Source organism: Megalopta genalis, chromosome 2 (genome assembly GCF_051020955.1).
Source record: "Megalopta genalis isolate 19385.01 chromosome 2, iyMegGena1_principal, whole genome shotgun sequence".
NCBI classification, from domain to species: domain Eukaryota; kingdom Metazoa; phylum Arthropoda; class Insecta; order Hymenoptera; family Halictidae; genus Megalopta; species Megalopta genalis.
In genome coordinates, this window is record NC_135014.1 from 525,511 (window position 1) to 541,567 (window position 16,057).

Below are 16,057 nucleotides of genomic sequence, written 5' to 3' on the forward strand. Positions count from 1 at the left end.
TCGATCACTGTATGCTAATTGAACTCATCTTCAATGTCTTTGTATAAATATATCTCCATAAAACTATGTAAAAACAAAAACAATTATTACATATCCGCTTTATGATTCGAATAATTGTACAATGTCCGAATAAATAAATGGAATAGTTTGTTCAGATAAATAGATAAAATAGCTTGTTCGAATAAATAGATGGAATAGTTTGATTGAATAAATAGAGGAAACAAATTGTTTGAATAAGTAGATGGAATAATTTGTTGGGATAACGAATAATATCATTATCCGAATAAAATATTTGACAGACAAGAATTCATTCAGACAATTATATTAGTGAAATATTTATTTGAAATAAGGGGTTCAGGGGTTTATTTGAAACAGGCCAGGCGGTTCAGAACGCTAAATCTTGGGCCACGAAGTGCGCAAGGTGGGGGTGGTGGTAGGGGCCTCCTCGGCCGAGTTACTCCGTCGTCATCGCAAAGGTGCAAGGTAGCCGAGGCACTGGTCAAGAAGTGCTCAGTAAAGTTCTGCGCAGGATGACATAACCAACAACAACCTCCTTATTAACTATATTATACTCCTTATTCACTCCAGAAGCGATAATGTCGATGCGATAATAAAATACCATTTTCTATATGATCCAAACCCACAAACAACATTTTCTTATACTCCTCGTTTCGTTCATAGCTTGCATAATTACGATATGATTCATTGTTTACAAAACTCCTTCTTGTAGAGTATAATATTGATTGTTGACCGGGATGGCTGAATTTAACAAATTCTATAAATTCATAACTAGAAACCATTAGCTACGAATGTAACTTACGGGTTTTCCAAAATTTTAATAATTGTAAAAATGATCGCAAATTGTTCCAATTCTCAATAATTCTTAACTCTAATTTTCTAAAACTCTGAGTTTGAGAATTTTTTTGTAGATATTTACTATATTAAATATGTAATCTTTCTAAGAGAATATGAATGCAAGTTTCAGCTTTATTTTTCAAATTTGTAATAGCAAAGATCGTATAAAATTGCGAAATTATTCGTTGCTTTTGAAACTCCCCGTACAGTAGAATATTGATTGCTGACTATCCCAGTTAACAAATTCTGTAGATTCGTAAAGCAGAAACCATTGGCTAAAATGTAGCTTACGGGTTTTTGAGAATTTTAATAATTGTAGAAATGATCGTCGTTTGAAGCCGTTCGCAAATGCGCCGATTGTGTGGTCGAGAATCCTAAGGGGCGAATATCGCACCGAATGTTTCAAATGGAGCGCCAGGCATATGAATGTACGAAAAGAATGAGACCGCAAGCATGGTAAAGTGAGACAAGCTACATTGGTCGTCGTTGGTTGACTTGTTTCGATTTGTGTTGATGTCGTGCTCTCTTGCTCACTCGCCACTTTCTCTCTTTGTCTAGAACTGTGTGGGCAGCATCGTAGCTATGAAGCGTCAACCAATCAGAGAAGAAGCAGTTTCTCTACCTGCTTCATAATTCTAACTGGTTGCCCCCGCCTTGGCTAACTATGGTGAGGCACTACTACATATATCAATTATCGATGACACACACATATTGTACATAAGAAGCATAGGCAAATGCAACCACTGAACCACTGTGAAGTGTGGTATGAACCACTGCAATCCCTCAATTTGTATCATTTATATGTATCAACATTAGTGATTACGACGTCATTGTTGGTTTGTGTCAGTTCAACATTCACAAATATTTAATGAAAACTATTTTTGAAAGAGTAATGTAACAGTTATTTAACTATGTAATTAAAACGTAAATGTACATACAACGAAATATATTCTAACATTTAACAAGTGTGTACTTCCAAGGCAACTTGAAAGAGCAATTTATTTAATATAACTTGTTTGTTACGCTGCAAGTATAGAATTGTAATAGCAGTTAATAGTTATGTTACATGAAAAATAATCCATATTACAAATTTAATTGAAAATGTAATTGTGTACTTATACTGTTTTAGGTTATATCATAAAAATATGGCAGACCGTTTAACACAGTTGCAAGACACCATAAACCAAGTAATAATATAATTTCTTATTTCTGCTTTATATGTAATGACAAAAGTATAATTATTAATTACATACATTATTTTAGCAAGCAGAACATTTTTGTAACAGTGTAGGTATTTTGCAACAATATTCTACACCTAGTAAATTTCCTGGATTTGATCGTGTGGGAACACCACAACCTCATCAACCTCAAGAAGGTATTTTTATCACTTACTAATTAAATAAAAAATGTCAACTTTGTAACTTTTGCATAAATAACTTTCCATTTTAGATTATGCAGCTCTATTTGCTACTTTAATAGCAAGATGTGCAAAAGATATTGATACTTTGATAGAAAGTTTACCAAGCGAAGAATCATCACAAGAATTGCAGGTTGCAAGTCTCAGTCGTCTTGAACAGGAAAATCAAGAAGCTGGTGAACAGCTAGAAGAGGTTGTAAAACAAGGAGAAGCTCTTTTACAAAGAATTCAGGCTGCTCTACAGGATATTGCTCAAAGTCAATTAGATATGCAGGATCCAGCATCGACATCTATAGTAAATATTAATCTTAACACTACTATGACATTTAAACAAGAAAATGTCAATTCCGTAAATACAGTGTCCTCGAATAATTCACACCAAATGTCTGATCCTTCACCAAGTTCTATGAACCAATGATATATTTCTATATTAATCTACATTGTCAAATAAATTATACAGACATGGATGTTATTAAGTATGTACATATTGCATTGAAGTATTTAATTTTCTGAATAAATCTTTAAAAACACCATATTTTTTACTTTGAAATAAATAATAATTTAGTTCTATTAAACCGTTTTATTTTTTAAATATCAAATCATTGTGATTAGCATATTATCAGCTGAATTTAATTTAAAAACTAATACATTTTCGCACAATTTAATTATCCTCAAGATTTATTATCTTTTAAGAACTTTTATGAACGTATCTCGTGGAATAGAAATTTTTCCAATCATTCGCATCTTCTTCTTTCCCTCTACTTGTCTTGCTAATAATTTTTTTCGTCTAGTGACATCACCACCATACTAAAAATGACAAATGATAGAATCAGGAACATAAGTACAAATATGATATAACAAACGAATTCTTACTAATTTCGCAGTCACATCTTTTCTGTATGCTTTCACATTATCCCTTGCAAGAACACGTCCATTTAGCATGGCTTGAATGGAAATTTCAAACATCTGCCGTGGAATTATATTTACTAATTTTTCGCATAGGTGTTTACCTACTGTAACAGCTTTATTGGCATGCACGATAGTGCTTAATTCTTCCACTATAATTCCATTTAAAGCTATATTCAACTGCAACATTTAGATTTATAATATATTAGAAAAGTTAATTGTTAAATAAAAAGAGAATAATTATAAATACCTTAACTATTTTTGAAGATTCATATCCATATTCTTCATAATCAAAACTAGCATATCCAGAGGTTGCACTTTTTAATAAATCATGAAAATCGACAATAACTTCATTTAATGGCATTAAATATTGTAACATTATTCTATTATTTCCAATATCTTTCGTTAGTTGTTCTACCCCTCGTTTTTCAAGACATAAAGATAATACTTCACCTAAGTATGTCTCTATTTACATAATTAAGAAATTCTTTTATTTGTTTAATAAGTAAGTAAACATACATTAATTAATATACAACTATTAAGTATACCTGGTGTAATAATGGTCCCTAAAATAATAGGTTCAAACAATTCAGTTACTATTTGTGGGTTAGGAAAATGTGCTGGATTATTGAATGTAATTTCATCGCTACCATACTTTTTAATGTTTTTAGCTCCACTTATTTTTGCTTTATACGTTACATTAGGTATGGTGACGATTGGTTCAACACCATGTTCTTGTTCCAAACGCTGCATAAAAACTTCCATATGTAATAAACCTAAAAATCCAATTCTCCAGCCTTGTCCAAGTGCTACACTAATATAAATGTATATGTTATCTTACTTCTTTCATACATGAATGATTAACTTATTAAATTGAGATAGAAATAAAACATATATATGGATATAATATACCTATGGTCTATAGTAACAGACACACCACTGTCATTTAGAGTTAATTTTTCAACGGCAGTTTTCATTGCATCAAATTGTGATTGATCAAGAGGATATACTCCTGAAAAAACCATTGGTTTTGGTGTTTTGAATTGCAGAAGGGTATCTACAGGCTGATTTTTTATGTGTAATGTGTCACCAATAAATGCTTCTTTGGAAGATCTCATGTTACATGCAATGCATCCTATTTGACCTGCAACTCTAATCACATAGAATTGAATACTTAATTATCTAATCAATATTAATAAAATCATAGAAAGTACAAATTGACATTTACAATCTTTTTACTGGTTCTTCATCGGGTCGTAACAGCGATAGATTTTTAAGTTCATAAGACTTTTTATTATGTATTGAAGTTATATGATCTCCTATTGACAATGACCCTTCTTTAACATATATCAAAGAAATAGCTCCTTTATATCTATCATACCAACTATCAAATATTAATGCTCTGAATGGCTTATCTCTAAACACATCAGGTGGTGGAATTCTTTCAACAATGACATCTAAAATATTTTTTACTCCAGTGCCAAGCTTGGCAGATATTTTTAAGACATTTTCTTCCTTCATATCAAACAACGTTTTTAACTGTTGTATTACTCTGTCAGGATTGGCATTTTTGAGATCTATTTTATTTATTACTGGTATTATAATCAGCTTTTGTTTTGCAGCTAAATAGTAATTAGCTACTGTTTGTGCCTGTACTCCATCATTTGCATCAACAACTAAAATAACTCCTTGACAAGGAACTAAAGAACGATACACTTCAGCTGAAAAATCTACATGACCAGGTGTATCTATTAAATTAAGAAGATACTTAGTCTCCTTATATGTATAATTTAGAGATGCTGTTTGGGCCTTGACAGTAATTCCACGATCTTTTTCAACTTGTAATTTATCTAATATTTGGTTCCCAGAATTTTTTTTTATTGCTCCTGTAATTTCTAAAAGTCTATCAGCAAGTGTACTTTTACCATGGTCAACATGTGCTATAATACTAAAGTTACGTATATTTTCTACTGGAATTACACATTCCTTTGTATCTTCCGACTTGGTACAATAACATTTTCTACTGGGATGTAGATATTTCCTAAAATTCAATACATCTTCAGTTGAATTTCATTCAAGTTTAAACAAATATAATAAAGTTGAATACAATGAATAATACAGACCTATCAAATTTTGATGAATGCGTTTCTAAAAACCTATAATTCTTTTGAGTACACCATACTTGATAAATAACTTTATTTATTCTCATGGCAAATTAATAAATATTATTTTCTCTTATTTTTAACAATTCAAGTCATAAATACGGATTACGAACAACAAAAACTATTCACACAATTTATTTATATCATACTTCAAGTGTGAGAAAAATATTTAAAAAATTAATTTCAGATAAAAGAATGTGTTATAACAAATATTTCTATCGTTTATTAAAAATGTTAAGGTTAGGGAGTACGGTTCTTATAGATTCTCAAGTTACAGGAGTCGTCATGTGGTGAGATTAGGAACTTCAGCTCCTTGGATTGGATCTGGAAGATTTGATATAAGACGTATTTTGGATTATAAGTTCTAGAAAAATAAAATGCAGAAGCCATTAATTACCTATCAGTCAATAGGAAGAATGAATATCTTAATTCAGCGTTGATATGTATTTATTACACGTCATTGTGTACTGCACAATACGTACCACAAACTTCTAAATTCTAATAGAAGTCTGTGAACCACGCATGCAAGGATCACGAAACCACAACTCAAATTTATATCGTTACCAAATGCATATCCCTAGAAATTTAAATTTTCTAGGGACCTTATTTTAGCGACGAATCGTCTTCGCCGACGACACGAAACATTACAAGATTCTGCAGTGTATACTGTACACACAGATAATCGCATATCTACGAAAGAAAAGACACGTTGGCTGTTACTTGAAGCAACGTAGCTTCAGATTTTTTGAAATGATTCAGTTTATTGCAATATAGTTTTTTGTACTCTTTTGGTACGTTCCAACATTTATTTTATAAATTTTAATTTTCGTCGTGCATTCTATGCATTTTTACTTAAGGTAATTAATATGGCAATATATTTACTTGTATTACTCCTGGTAGTTTGCAACACTTCAATTGAAATTTCATTTTTATACTAATTATATATATATTAAAAATATATTTTTTGTTATAATATTTAAAATATGTTATATACATTCAGTAATTTCTGTTACTCTTTTATGATTTTTTAATTGTATTCAAATGTTTTTAACTCTTGAGCAGTTGCCTTTTTGCTAACAGAAAGAGAACTTGTTTACTGTTGTACATTTACATAAATTTTTTGTACATAATTACACCTATTAATTTTCAGGTACAATTACCTTGATCAAAATGAGAATTGTGCAGCTAAGGAGAAATCGTCTGTTTAGTTTTGTTATGGGTGGTATATTAGTCCTTATATTATTATACATTGTTATCAGTAATTATTCTGATAAACCAATAAATAATTTTAAAGAATATTTGTCGGACAGTTTGAAAAGTAAACAGGTAAATTAAAAATTAGTGTCTTCCTTATATTTTGAAGAACTGGATTATAATTAATATTACATTATAGGTTCCAGTTTTAACAAAAGAACTTGGAAATTTCGAAGATAAACATGTACAAGTGAAGAATGGACCTGGAGAAGGAGGAAAACCTCATGTCCTCAGAGATGATCAACAGAATGATATTCAACAATCAGAGTCTGACTATGGCATGAATATGATATGTTCTAATGAAATTTCATTAGACAGATCAATTCCTGATACAAGAATGCCAGAGTAAGTTTTTATTGTTAGTATCTTTGACTTTCCAGAGTTTAAAATATATTAAAATTTCTTATGCTATATTTTTAATACAAATATGAATAGTATATTTGATTAACAGATGCAAATATTGGAATTACCCAGAGGTACTTCCTCGTGCTAGTGTAATAATAGTATTTCATAATGAAGGTTGGTCAGTATTAATGAGAACTGTCCATAGTGTAATAAATCGTACTCCTCCTCAATTTTTGGAAGAAATCCTGCTTGTAGATGATTTTTCTGATAAAGGTAATTAGACATATTTTTATGAGTAGCTGAAAAATTTCAATAATACTAAATAAATCTGTTACAGATAATTTGAAAGGTGATTTGGAATCTTATATAGAACAGTGGGATGGCAAAGTAAAGTTAATAAGAAATTATGAAAGGCTAGGTTTAATAAGAACCAGATCTCGAGGTGCACGGGAAGCTAAGGGTGAAGTTATAGTTTTTTTGGATGCCCACTGTGAAGTCAATGTCAACTGGTTGCCACCTCTGTTAGCCCCAATTGCTGTCGATAGGTACAACATTTTGTAACATTATTGAGAGAATTCTGATTTCATTATTTTTTAAATGATTTTAGGACTGTGATGACTGTTCCTATAATTGATGGAGTCGATCATAAAACATTTGAATATCGACCTGTATACCAAGAAGGACATTTATACAGAGGAATTTTTGAATGGGGAATGCTTTACAAAGAAAACGAGCTTCCTGTGCGAGAACAAAAAGCACGACCTTATAACAGCATGCCTTACAAGTAATTTATATCTGCAAAATATTCTTAGAAAATTAGTACAGAATTATTTGGCATGTATTAGGTAAAACTTAATTTAGGTCTCCTACTCATGCTGGTGGTTTATTCGCAATAAATCGTAAATATTTCTTATCGTTGGGGGCATATGATGAAGGATTACTTATTTGGGGAGGAGAGAACTTTGAATTGTCATTTAAAATATGGCAATGTGGTGGTAGCATTCTTTGGGTTCCTTGTTCACATGTCGGTCATGTGTATAGAGGATTTATGCCATACACATTTGGTAAATTGGCTCAGAAGAAAAAAGGACCGCTCATAACTATAGTAAATAATATAATATTTTGTATACAACAAAGATAACAACAAAATTGTAGATAGTATTTACTTTAAATTTTCCTATAGAACTACAAAAGAGTTATTGAGACCTGGTTTGATGATAAATACAAAGAATTCTTTTATACAAGAGAACCCCTTGCAAAACAGCTTGACCACGGAGATATATCTGAACAACTGGCTTTCAAAAAACGAAAAAAATGTAAAAGTTTTCAATGGTACATGGAAAATGTAGCTTATGATGTTTTCGATAAATTTCCTGAATTACCGCCTAATCTTTACTGGGGAGAGGTATGATTAAACTATAAGTATTTATTATAGTATACATAAGTATAATTTATCGGTATGTGTATATTATTTTCATGTTCAAAAATTTTAGTTACAAAACATAGCAACTGATACATGTTTGGACACAATGGGTCATTCACCGCCCAGTCTAATGGCTACATCTCATTGTCATGGATTTGGTAATAATCAGGTAACATTAACTAAATGAGTCATTAAATGAGTTACTTTATCTATAAGCAATAATTGATATAACGATATTTTTTAGTTAGTTAGACTGAATACAAAAGGTCAATTAGGAATAGGAGAACGATGTGTGTCGGCAGACGGGCAAGGAATAAAGTTTGTATTCTGCCGATTAGGAACTGTACATGGCCCATGGCAGTATGATGAAGTAAGTGCTCATAATATTTTTATATATTCTATAGTGGAAAAGAGAGAGAGAAATAATTAAATTCCTACAATTTTGTAGAAAACAAAAACGCTTTTACATAGACTACACAAGAAATGCATGGCACTTCATCCTCAAACACAACAGCTATCTCTAATGCCATGTGACATCAATAATACGTATCAACAGTGGTCTTTCAATGAAGTTCATCCACAATGGTGAAGAAATGTAAGTACTAGGGGTGTTTCTGTATGAGGTGCTTTGCACCAAATTGAATCAGTTCAAGTGAAACTTGACCAATGTGTTAATATTTTTTTTTTCATATAAGACTCTATAGCTGACATTCTATTTTTGACTTTTTCCTCATTAAAAGAGCTCGGTTGACTGAACAAGGTCAGGTAATATAATACATTTTTAATATATAATGGTCATGAACAATAGATGACAAAATACCGGTGCTGTACAATTTTAATAATGTCGATTTAAGACTTACAACTGTATTAACAAATGAGAGTGTTCGAAATAATATTCATGTTCATACACCAAGAAAAAAAGATAAATTTTTTTATACTAAATTAAGATCTTATGCTAGAGATCTTTTTCCATGTTTTCCGCTGATACTAAATAATCGTTACACAACGTTATTAATCTTTTACTACCGAATATTAGTCATTATTCTTTCTTTTTTTTACGACCCTTTCACAGTCCGTTTACTACTATTTTCTAAATCGCTATTCATGTTGTAAAGAAAGTGATTATTTTTTATAAATAAAATCACAATAGACGAAAAAAATGTTCCATATGATCGATCTATAAAACAAAATCGTAATGATCGTAAGCTTAATGAGGAAATAAAGACTTATAACTCGATATCTGAAATTTCAATAGACTCTATACAATTTCAATAAAATTGCTAAACGATTTATTTTTTCTTATGAAACTGTGAAAGGATTAATTGATTTACAAAACTAAAGAACTGAAGTTATCTAATCATGTTACATTAAAAATAGAAAAAAAGACTGTCGCTGTATAAAATGTTTCATTTTCATGTACACGTCTAACTCGTTTTTCGAGTGGATTTTACTTACATTACCAAAAGAATGTGAGAATGTGAGCTTCCAATTTTGACTGAATCTTATCAAAAGAGCATGTTACTAGTATAGTTTTATAATCTTTTTTAATTATTTAATGCATACTTTCAGGCAGGCGGTTACTTACTATAATGTACAATACGTAACATATGGTATCTCAAAATTAATGTATTAAGAAAATGAAGCAAATATAATAATTTGTCATAACTGTTAGCTTTTTGTTACTATGTGATCAATATGATTTTCATTTTATATATTGCAAACTTTTCTTTTAAGTTTTGAATCTTTCAACCTTTAACACATTTTGTTTCATAAAAATAATTTTATTAATACTTTAATGTAGTAATTTGTAAATCTGGTTTTCGTAAGAATCGATTTACTGAGTAAACATGATTTACAATGCTTTTTTAATTACTCTCACGTTTACACTAAAAAATCTTGCATTAGTCGAGAAGTTTCAGTGACAAAGATAATGGAGTTATCCGAGTTTCTAAGGTGGTTGGTCGTACAGATGCCTGAAATATCAGCTAATTACATATTTAAGAACAATTTAACTTGTTGAACTGAACAAAGCACAAAAGATATTTACCTTATTGCGATCTCTTATGTTAAAAACACCATAAACAATAGGATTCATGCAAGAGTTCGTACATGCAAAAAGAAAGAGACCTTTTTGGATTCGTTGGTCAACTTTGTACGCTGACTGTCTATCAATCCAATACCTGTTATTCATATTGTGTTTATATTAACGTATATATATATATACATATTCAGAACATCTAAGAGTATCAATAAATTGTAATTACCAAAGGCTCATAACGTAATAGGGTGTCCAACAAACAAAAAAGACAGCAACAATGATTACCGTCATTTTGAGAGTTCTTATTTTTGCTCGTGTTAGAAAACCCATTGAAGAACGACGAATCTTATCTGAAACCAATCAAAATGGTATAAGTAAATCAAATTGATTCATATATTCCTGTTGCTGATCAAGGCGTAAAAGCAACTTAAACATACCGCGTTCACTTTTTCTTGATCTTCTACAAATTTCCAACAAAATGTTTGTATATGTATATATTATCACGATAAGAGGAAACCAATACATCATGATCATACCAAAAAGAGAATATGTGATTTCGTGAGTGTATGTAGGAAAAGTGTTAAATGTGACACACTGCGAATACCAAGAGATATTTGGATGGATTTCCAAATGAAATACTACCATCTAAAAGTATTATATGTGTATTATTTTTAACTGAAAAGTATTATGAATTAGAATTACGAACATCATACATGGTAGGAACTATTAGTTGCTACTATTTAAATTATGAAACAGATGTTTATAATTACTGCACCTGTGGCATTGAGCATACAATTGATCCTACCCATGCAAAGCATAGCATAATTTTTCCTCTCTTGTCAACATCCCACAATTGGAGAGGTCGCATGACAGCATAATATCTACAAGATTTAGTAGTTTATTTTCACATATATTGAACAAAAGAATAAACGAGCTACAATCAAATGCTGTATTGACCTGTCTATACTTATGCAAACTAGAATGAAAGATGATAGGTATAGACCAAACATTCTGAAGAAGGCCATTATTCGACACATTGCATCTCCTGCTTCCCAAGACACTGTAACTGCCCAGCCAATTTCAAGAGGCATCATTAAGAAAGTAACCTGGAAACTGTTTCCTGCATTAAAAGTTCATTGAAATCTGATATACACAAAAAATAATTGCCTCTAGCTGAACAAATATAATAAGATGACTAAAAAGAACTGAAATAGAATTATCAGTAGTCAGACAAATGGAATAAAGTGATTACTAATTTAGATCAAACAAGTTAATCCACTTTACTTATTGTTCAACAAATAGAGACAGAAAACCCCATGCTAGTTAAACCGAAATTTTTAGTTGAGTCATAATGTTACATATCATCTTTTGCTATTAACGAAAAAGTATTATTTACTTCTTGTAAATTTTTTTAAAATTAATTTGTTACTATGATAATTATGAAAATATTGAGTATTATATTGCAAATACAAAATATACTTTTCTATATTTGATAGAACTCATACTACCCACCATGAAGCCACACTTGATGATACTTACAAGTAGATCTGCAATTGCAAGATGCATCAGCATTGTATGTATTCTTGATTTAGATGTGCGCTTTCTACGCGTAATTAGAACTAACACTGTTGTATTTCCCATAGCAGATACAATCATTAGTACACTATAAACAATGATACTAACAACGTGACCCTCATTAAAGCGCATATCAATTGGAAGTTCTACATTGTTTGAACCATTGGTTCTTGAATTGGATAATTCTGTTGTAGGAGAAATTTTTATTTGGCTTCCCATAGTGTGTTTCACAATTATAAAATCTTTGTTATAGAAAGAAATTGATTTGTACTACAGTTGTCTAAGTTAATTTGTATTTGAAGCCATAGTGCTCATTTCCTCTGTAAAAAATGATGTAATTAAGGTAAATTATTATCGGTTAAAATATATAAGATGGCTAGATTTACTAACTGTCTCAAAATAGTGCTTTCTTAATTTGTACTTTGATCACTGTGAGAATACAACAAAATTCACCTTCCATCTCTTTTAGTTTTTCTTTATTAATTCTGTTTGCAATTAATTTTTTATATAAGTACATGATATTTACGCAGATTTTCGCAAACTACACATTCCCGAAGATGTGTGCTAACGATTGTGAGTGATAAAATTAGGATAAAGTATACAATGGACGTTGCAATAGGTTTATTGTAATGTTCCACTGTCGAAAATATCGCTCGTTTAGACAGATAGAAAAGTTATTTGCACCAAAGCATAGAATACGTAATTATTTATCAAGCTTGAGTAACAGTTCAACGATAATGATAAATTTTAAACTATAAATTTGTTTTTAAACAGCATCAGCTATTGACCGAGCAAAAACTACGAATTTCACGATCCAACTAAGATTGACAAGCGAACATGGACACTTGGCCCAGTAATCTGGGGTCAAGTGTTAAATCCAAACTGATAATTTCATCAACATGTTTCCATCATAATTATATTGTCGCAAGTTGATGACAATATCAATGATTGGCCAGTTACGATTAATCTTTAAATTGATTTTTACATTGAATACCACATTTGAGAATATTTAACATTTGTTTATAATTTATTCAACTTTGAGACTATTATAAGACTAATCAACAGAAATATAAAAAGTATGAATATTTTATAAAATATCGTTATAGAAAACAAATATTAAATACATTTTTATTTATTGCACAGTTTAATGTGAACTTAAAAATACTGTTAGATTTACTTTACAGATTTGTTTCTTTTAAATTAGATCCTTCAACTTTTATATCAAATATCCCAAATAATTAATTTGTTATGAAAGAATTCATACGTGAATGAAACTAAAATATACATAATCAATAACGTTAAACATTACTCATCCCAATCATCAGTATCCGGCTGAGAATCATATTCACTAGTAGCAGAGTTTCTATCCGACGTAGTTGCTTCATTTGGTTTTGGAGGAGGAGGAATTGAGATCAACATTCTCTCCAAAGCGCTACCTCCTGACCCTGCAATTCCTTTTCTTCTAAGGGCTAGCTTCGCGTGTAAATCAGCCATTAAATCTCCTCCAACAGACGCAGAAGACCACCGATTTCCTTTTTCTTCTGGTGGTCCTGTATGTCTCAACTTTGCTCTTCCTATACCACCTGCATTTCGAATTGCAGCCATTAAGTTTGAACGGTCGTCTAAGTTCGTTGATTTATTTTTGTCCTCATTGGTTTTCTTCTTCTCAGAATTTGTTTCAAAGTCTGTAGCATCAGTTCCTGATGCAGGTGGTAGTGGTGGTGGTGGAGGCGGTGGAGGCGGTGGTGGTGGTGGTGGTGGTGGTGGTGGTGATGGAGGTGCCATTGATGGCATGGGTGATTTATGAATATTTTCCGAATTTATAGAAACTGAGCTAGAGGCATCAGATGTGGTAAATGGCGAAGGAGGAGGTGGTGGATATACTGTTGTATTTTCAGTAGAATCTTTAGAAGAACTGGTATTTGCAAAACTTGGTAAATTTGGAACATTTTGTTCATGCTTTGCATTCGAATCTTTTTCATCAACAGTTGGAGTTGGAAGATCTAGTCGGACAGTAGGTGTCGTTACTGCTGAAGATGGTGCAATGGGACTTTGAGAATTAAGGTCTAAAATGAATTTTTCATCATCGACAATACCAGGTAAATCTGGAAGTATTGGTGGTACATTTATCTGAGGCACCTACAAAAAACATACTTCATTTAATAATAATACGGTCTATTAAATTTTCATATGTAGTGATTAAATATTCAACATTTTACCTCGCCTAAAGTTGGAGTATAGAGATAACTACTAGATGAATCCATTTCTGACATTAACCATGGTTGTATAATTGAATCAGGTGCATCTTCAATTTTTTGCTTTTCACTTACTCTATGACCAGTCTGTTTAGTGGATATGTTATAAGGGTTATCCATACTATCAAATAGCAGAGCGCTAATTGAAAATAGGTGGAGAGGAAATGATAATTCATTATTGTCTATGTAAACTTCTTTGTTCATCCTGGAGCGCACGTGATAAAATCGTAACTTCTCTTGTAAGTTATTATTTCCCACATACTGGCCATCCTCTGTTTTACAGTTAGAAGGCAAGTATGTTTCAGGCACTTCTTTTATAGATACAGAACATTTGTAAGCTTTTGGTATTTCATGCGTATCTTTATACTTAGATGGTATTGCCATCTCATATTCTTTATATGTATGATTAGCTGGATATTTCGCAGCAGAATACATTTTCACAGCTTTTAAATTTAAATTTGTCTGCAAATATTTTAGTTGATCTTCAAGTTTTGTAGCCCTATTTCTAACACTTAATAATCTGTTGAAAAAAGTTTGTGTCTTTGAAATTATAATAAAATAATATTTAATAAAAAGGAAAATTATAATTACCTTTTACTATTTTCATAAAGTCTCTTGTCAATGCAATCAAATATGTAAGAAACTGCAGAATTTAATTCATCCAGAGCTTCTGATATTTGAACAATTGTTTCTTCGTGTCTTAAATTATCAGGAATAACCCCTAGATATAGAAATTATATCAAATATATTTCTATATTTAAAAAAATTTAATATGTACAATCGTAACATTGTTTTATATACCAATTTCAATTCGTTCCGGCATTATGAACAACTTTTAAAGGCACACATATGTACATTTATTTACACTTTTTAAATTTAGCAGTAATTTTTAAAATTAATCAAGTTAAAAATATGTATAAGATACAGAAGATATTAGGATATCGACACTTTTACTTATAAGTCACGACACGGAGAGGTACTGGTATCATCATATCATCTTATCTGAAATCACAGAATAGCGAATGCGAAATTCAAAGGTTTTTCCGTATGTTCATAACCAATTTTTAATGCGTACGATCGTATGCTTCTGTAGAATTGTGTACATTTCTGAAAGTCGGTTTACATGTAAGCACACGTACAATACAACTTGTATATATGTATATACACAATTGTTTAATCGCGCATGCGAACACGTGATTAAAACTTGCCAGTGACATCTAACAGGAACATTTGTCCATCCTTTAACATCTTCAATGCTTGTATGTTATGTACCTCTTCATCCTTTTTCTTCCAGAAAACTAATACATAACTACAAGAGATGAGAACTTTCTTACAGACACAAAATTCTTGGAGATTTTGATATTCCTAATCCCGAAATATTTTATTTACATAAAAATAGTGTTGCAATATTTGCAAATTATCTTTGTTCTTTGTATCGGCGTTCTAGATAAGTGAGAACTTAGAAACTATATACGAGAAATTGAAAACGTTGGAACACGTGGCGATATTTCGAACCAAATCCTAAGAAATATACACAGTTTAATGAAAGAAATATTGCTAAGAAAATTATTTTTCGTATATGATTTTAAGATCAGTTGTTGAACGCATGGTGTATTTTGTGCGCTTGCCAGTCCAGCTCCCAACTTCGACGTGAATGTTTGAGCATCGTGTATATAATATTGACACTATCAGCTGTTCTTAGCATTGACCTTGTGAAGTATTCTAACAATAAAAAGCAGGACTCAAAAATATGACAAGAAGTAAAATAAATTAATATAAAAATGAACCTCATTTACTTTACAAGTAAGCAAATCATATTGATACTGA

General features: G+C 30.9%; 5 protein-coding genes across 15 annotated transcripts; 2 read left to right on the forward strand and 3 right to left on the reverse strand.

Moving 5' to 3' along the window:
* Positions 1-1,503: 1,503 nt before the first annotated feature.
* Positions 1,504-2,807, forward strand: MED21 (mediator complex subunit 21). Of its 6 annotated transcripts, none has more exons than XM_033475787.2 (4): positions 1,504-1,522; positions 1,985-2,042; positions 2,119-2,230; positions 2,305-2,807. In XM_033475787.2, the coding sequence occupies exons 2-4, from the start codon at positions 2,001-2,003 to the stop codon at positions 2,688-2,690; spliced, it is 540 nt and encodes a 179-aa protein (XP_033331678.1). In that variant the 5' UTR covers positions 1,504-1,522; positions 1,985-2,000; the 3' UTR covers positions 2,691-2,807. The 6 variants fall into 6 exon arrangements, with proteins under 6 accessions (XP_033331678.1, XP_033331675.1, XP_033331677.1 ...); XM_033475784.2 differs by lacking the exon at positions 1,504-1,522 and adding an exon at positions 1,552-1,691; XM_033475786.2 differs by lacking the exon at positions 1,504-1,522 and adding an exon at positions 1,568-1,697.
* On the reverse strand, positions 2,658-5,889 carry waw (Translation factor waclaw). 2 transcript variants are annotated; one of them, XM_033475775.2, is made up of 9 exons: positions 5,738-5,889; positions 5,302-5,664; positions 4,407-5,219; positions 4,269-4,330; positions 4,091-4,190; positions 3,727-3,992; positions 3,429-3,643; positions 3,146-3,358; positions 2,658-3,079 (listed from the first exon to the last, which is right to left on the reverse strand). In XM_033475775.2, the coding sequence occupies exons 2-9, from the start codon at positions 5,385-5,387 to the stop codon at positions 2,954-2,956; spliced, it is 1,881 nt and encodes a 626-aa protein (XP_033331666.2). In that variant the 5' UTR covers positions 5,388-5,664; positions 5,738-5,889; the 3' UTR covers positions 2,658-2,953. The 2 variants fall into 2 exon arrangements, with proteins under 2 accessions (XP_033331666.2, XP_033331665.2); XM_033475774.2 differs by having other exon boundaries at positions 4,091-4,330.
* A 105-nt stretch (positions 5,890-5,994) lies between these two features.
* Pgant7 (N-acetylgalactosaminyltransferase 7) lies at positions 5,995-12,434 on the forward strand. 5 transcript variants are annotated; one of them, XR_004490936.2, is made up of 13 exons: positions 6,027-6,197; positions 6,491-6,666; positions 6,734-6,939; positions 7,046-7,212; positions 7,277-7,484; positions 7,547-7,723; positions 7,801-8,044; positions 8,123-8,344; positions 8,433-8,531; positions 8,607-8,732; positions 8,811-8,957; positions 11,897-11,973; positions 12,044-12,434. XR_004490936.2 is itself a non-coding variant. In XM_033475777.2 (12 exons), exons 2-11 carry the CDS (start codon positions 6,511-6,513, stop codon positions 8,949-8,951), a joined length of 1,746 nt encoding a protein of 581 aa, XP_033331668.2. In that variant the 5' UTR covers positions 5,995-6,131; positions 6,491-6,510; the 3' UTR covers positions 8,952-8,957; positions 9,058-10,027. The 5 variants fall into 5 exon arrangements, 4 of the variants coding, with proteins under 4 accessions (XP_033331668.2, XP_033331669.2, XP_033331667.2 ...); XM_033475777.2 differs by lacking the exons at positions 11,897-11,973; positions 12,044-12,434 and adding an exon at positions 9,058-10,027 and having other exon boundaries at positions 5,995-6,131; XM_033475778.2 differs by having other exon boundaries at positions 11,897-12,434.
* Positions 9,180-12,194, reverse strand: AkhR (Adipokinetic hormone receptor). The gene is made up of 7 exons (XM_076528607.1): positions 11,940-12,194; positions 11,358-11,506; positions 11,176-11,281; positions 10,838-11,045; positions 10,627-10,750; positions 10,410-10,542; positions 9,180-10,335 (listed from the first exon to the last, which is right to left on the reverse strand). Exons 1-7 carry the CDS (start codon positions 12,192-12,194, stop codon positions 10,264-10,266), a joined length of 1,047 nt encoding a protein of 348 aa, XP_076384722.1. The 3' UTR covers positions 9,180-10,263.
* Positions 12,014-15,448, reverse strand: LOC117223491 (WASH complex subunit 1). Its single transcript, XM_033475780.2, has 6 exons — positions 15,306-15,448; positions 15,032-15,232; positions 14,822-14,951; positions 14,195-14,750; positions 13,285-14,114; positions 12,014-12,295 (listed from the first exon to the last, which is right to left on the reverse strand). Exons 2-6 carry the CDS (start codon positions 15,051-15,053, stop codon positions 12,256-12,258), a joined length of 1,578 nt encoding a protein of 525 aa, XP_033331671.2. The 5' UTR covers positions 15,054-15,232; positions 15,306-15,448; the 3' UTR covers positions 12,014-12,255.
* Between the last annotated feature and the right edge of the window lie 609 nt (positions 15,449-16,057).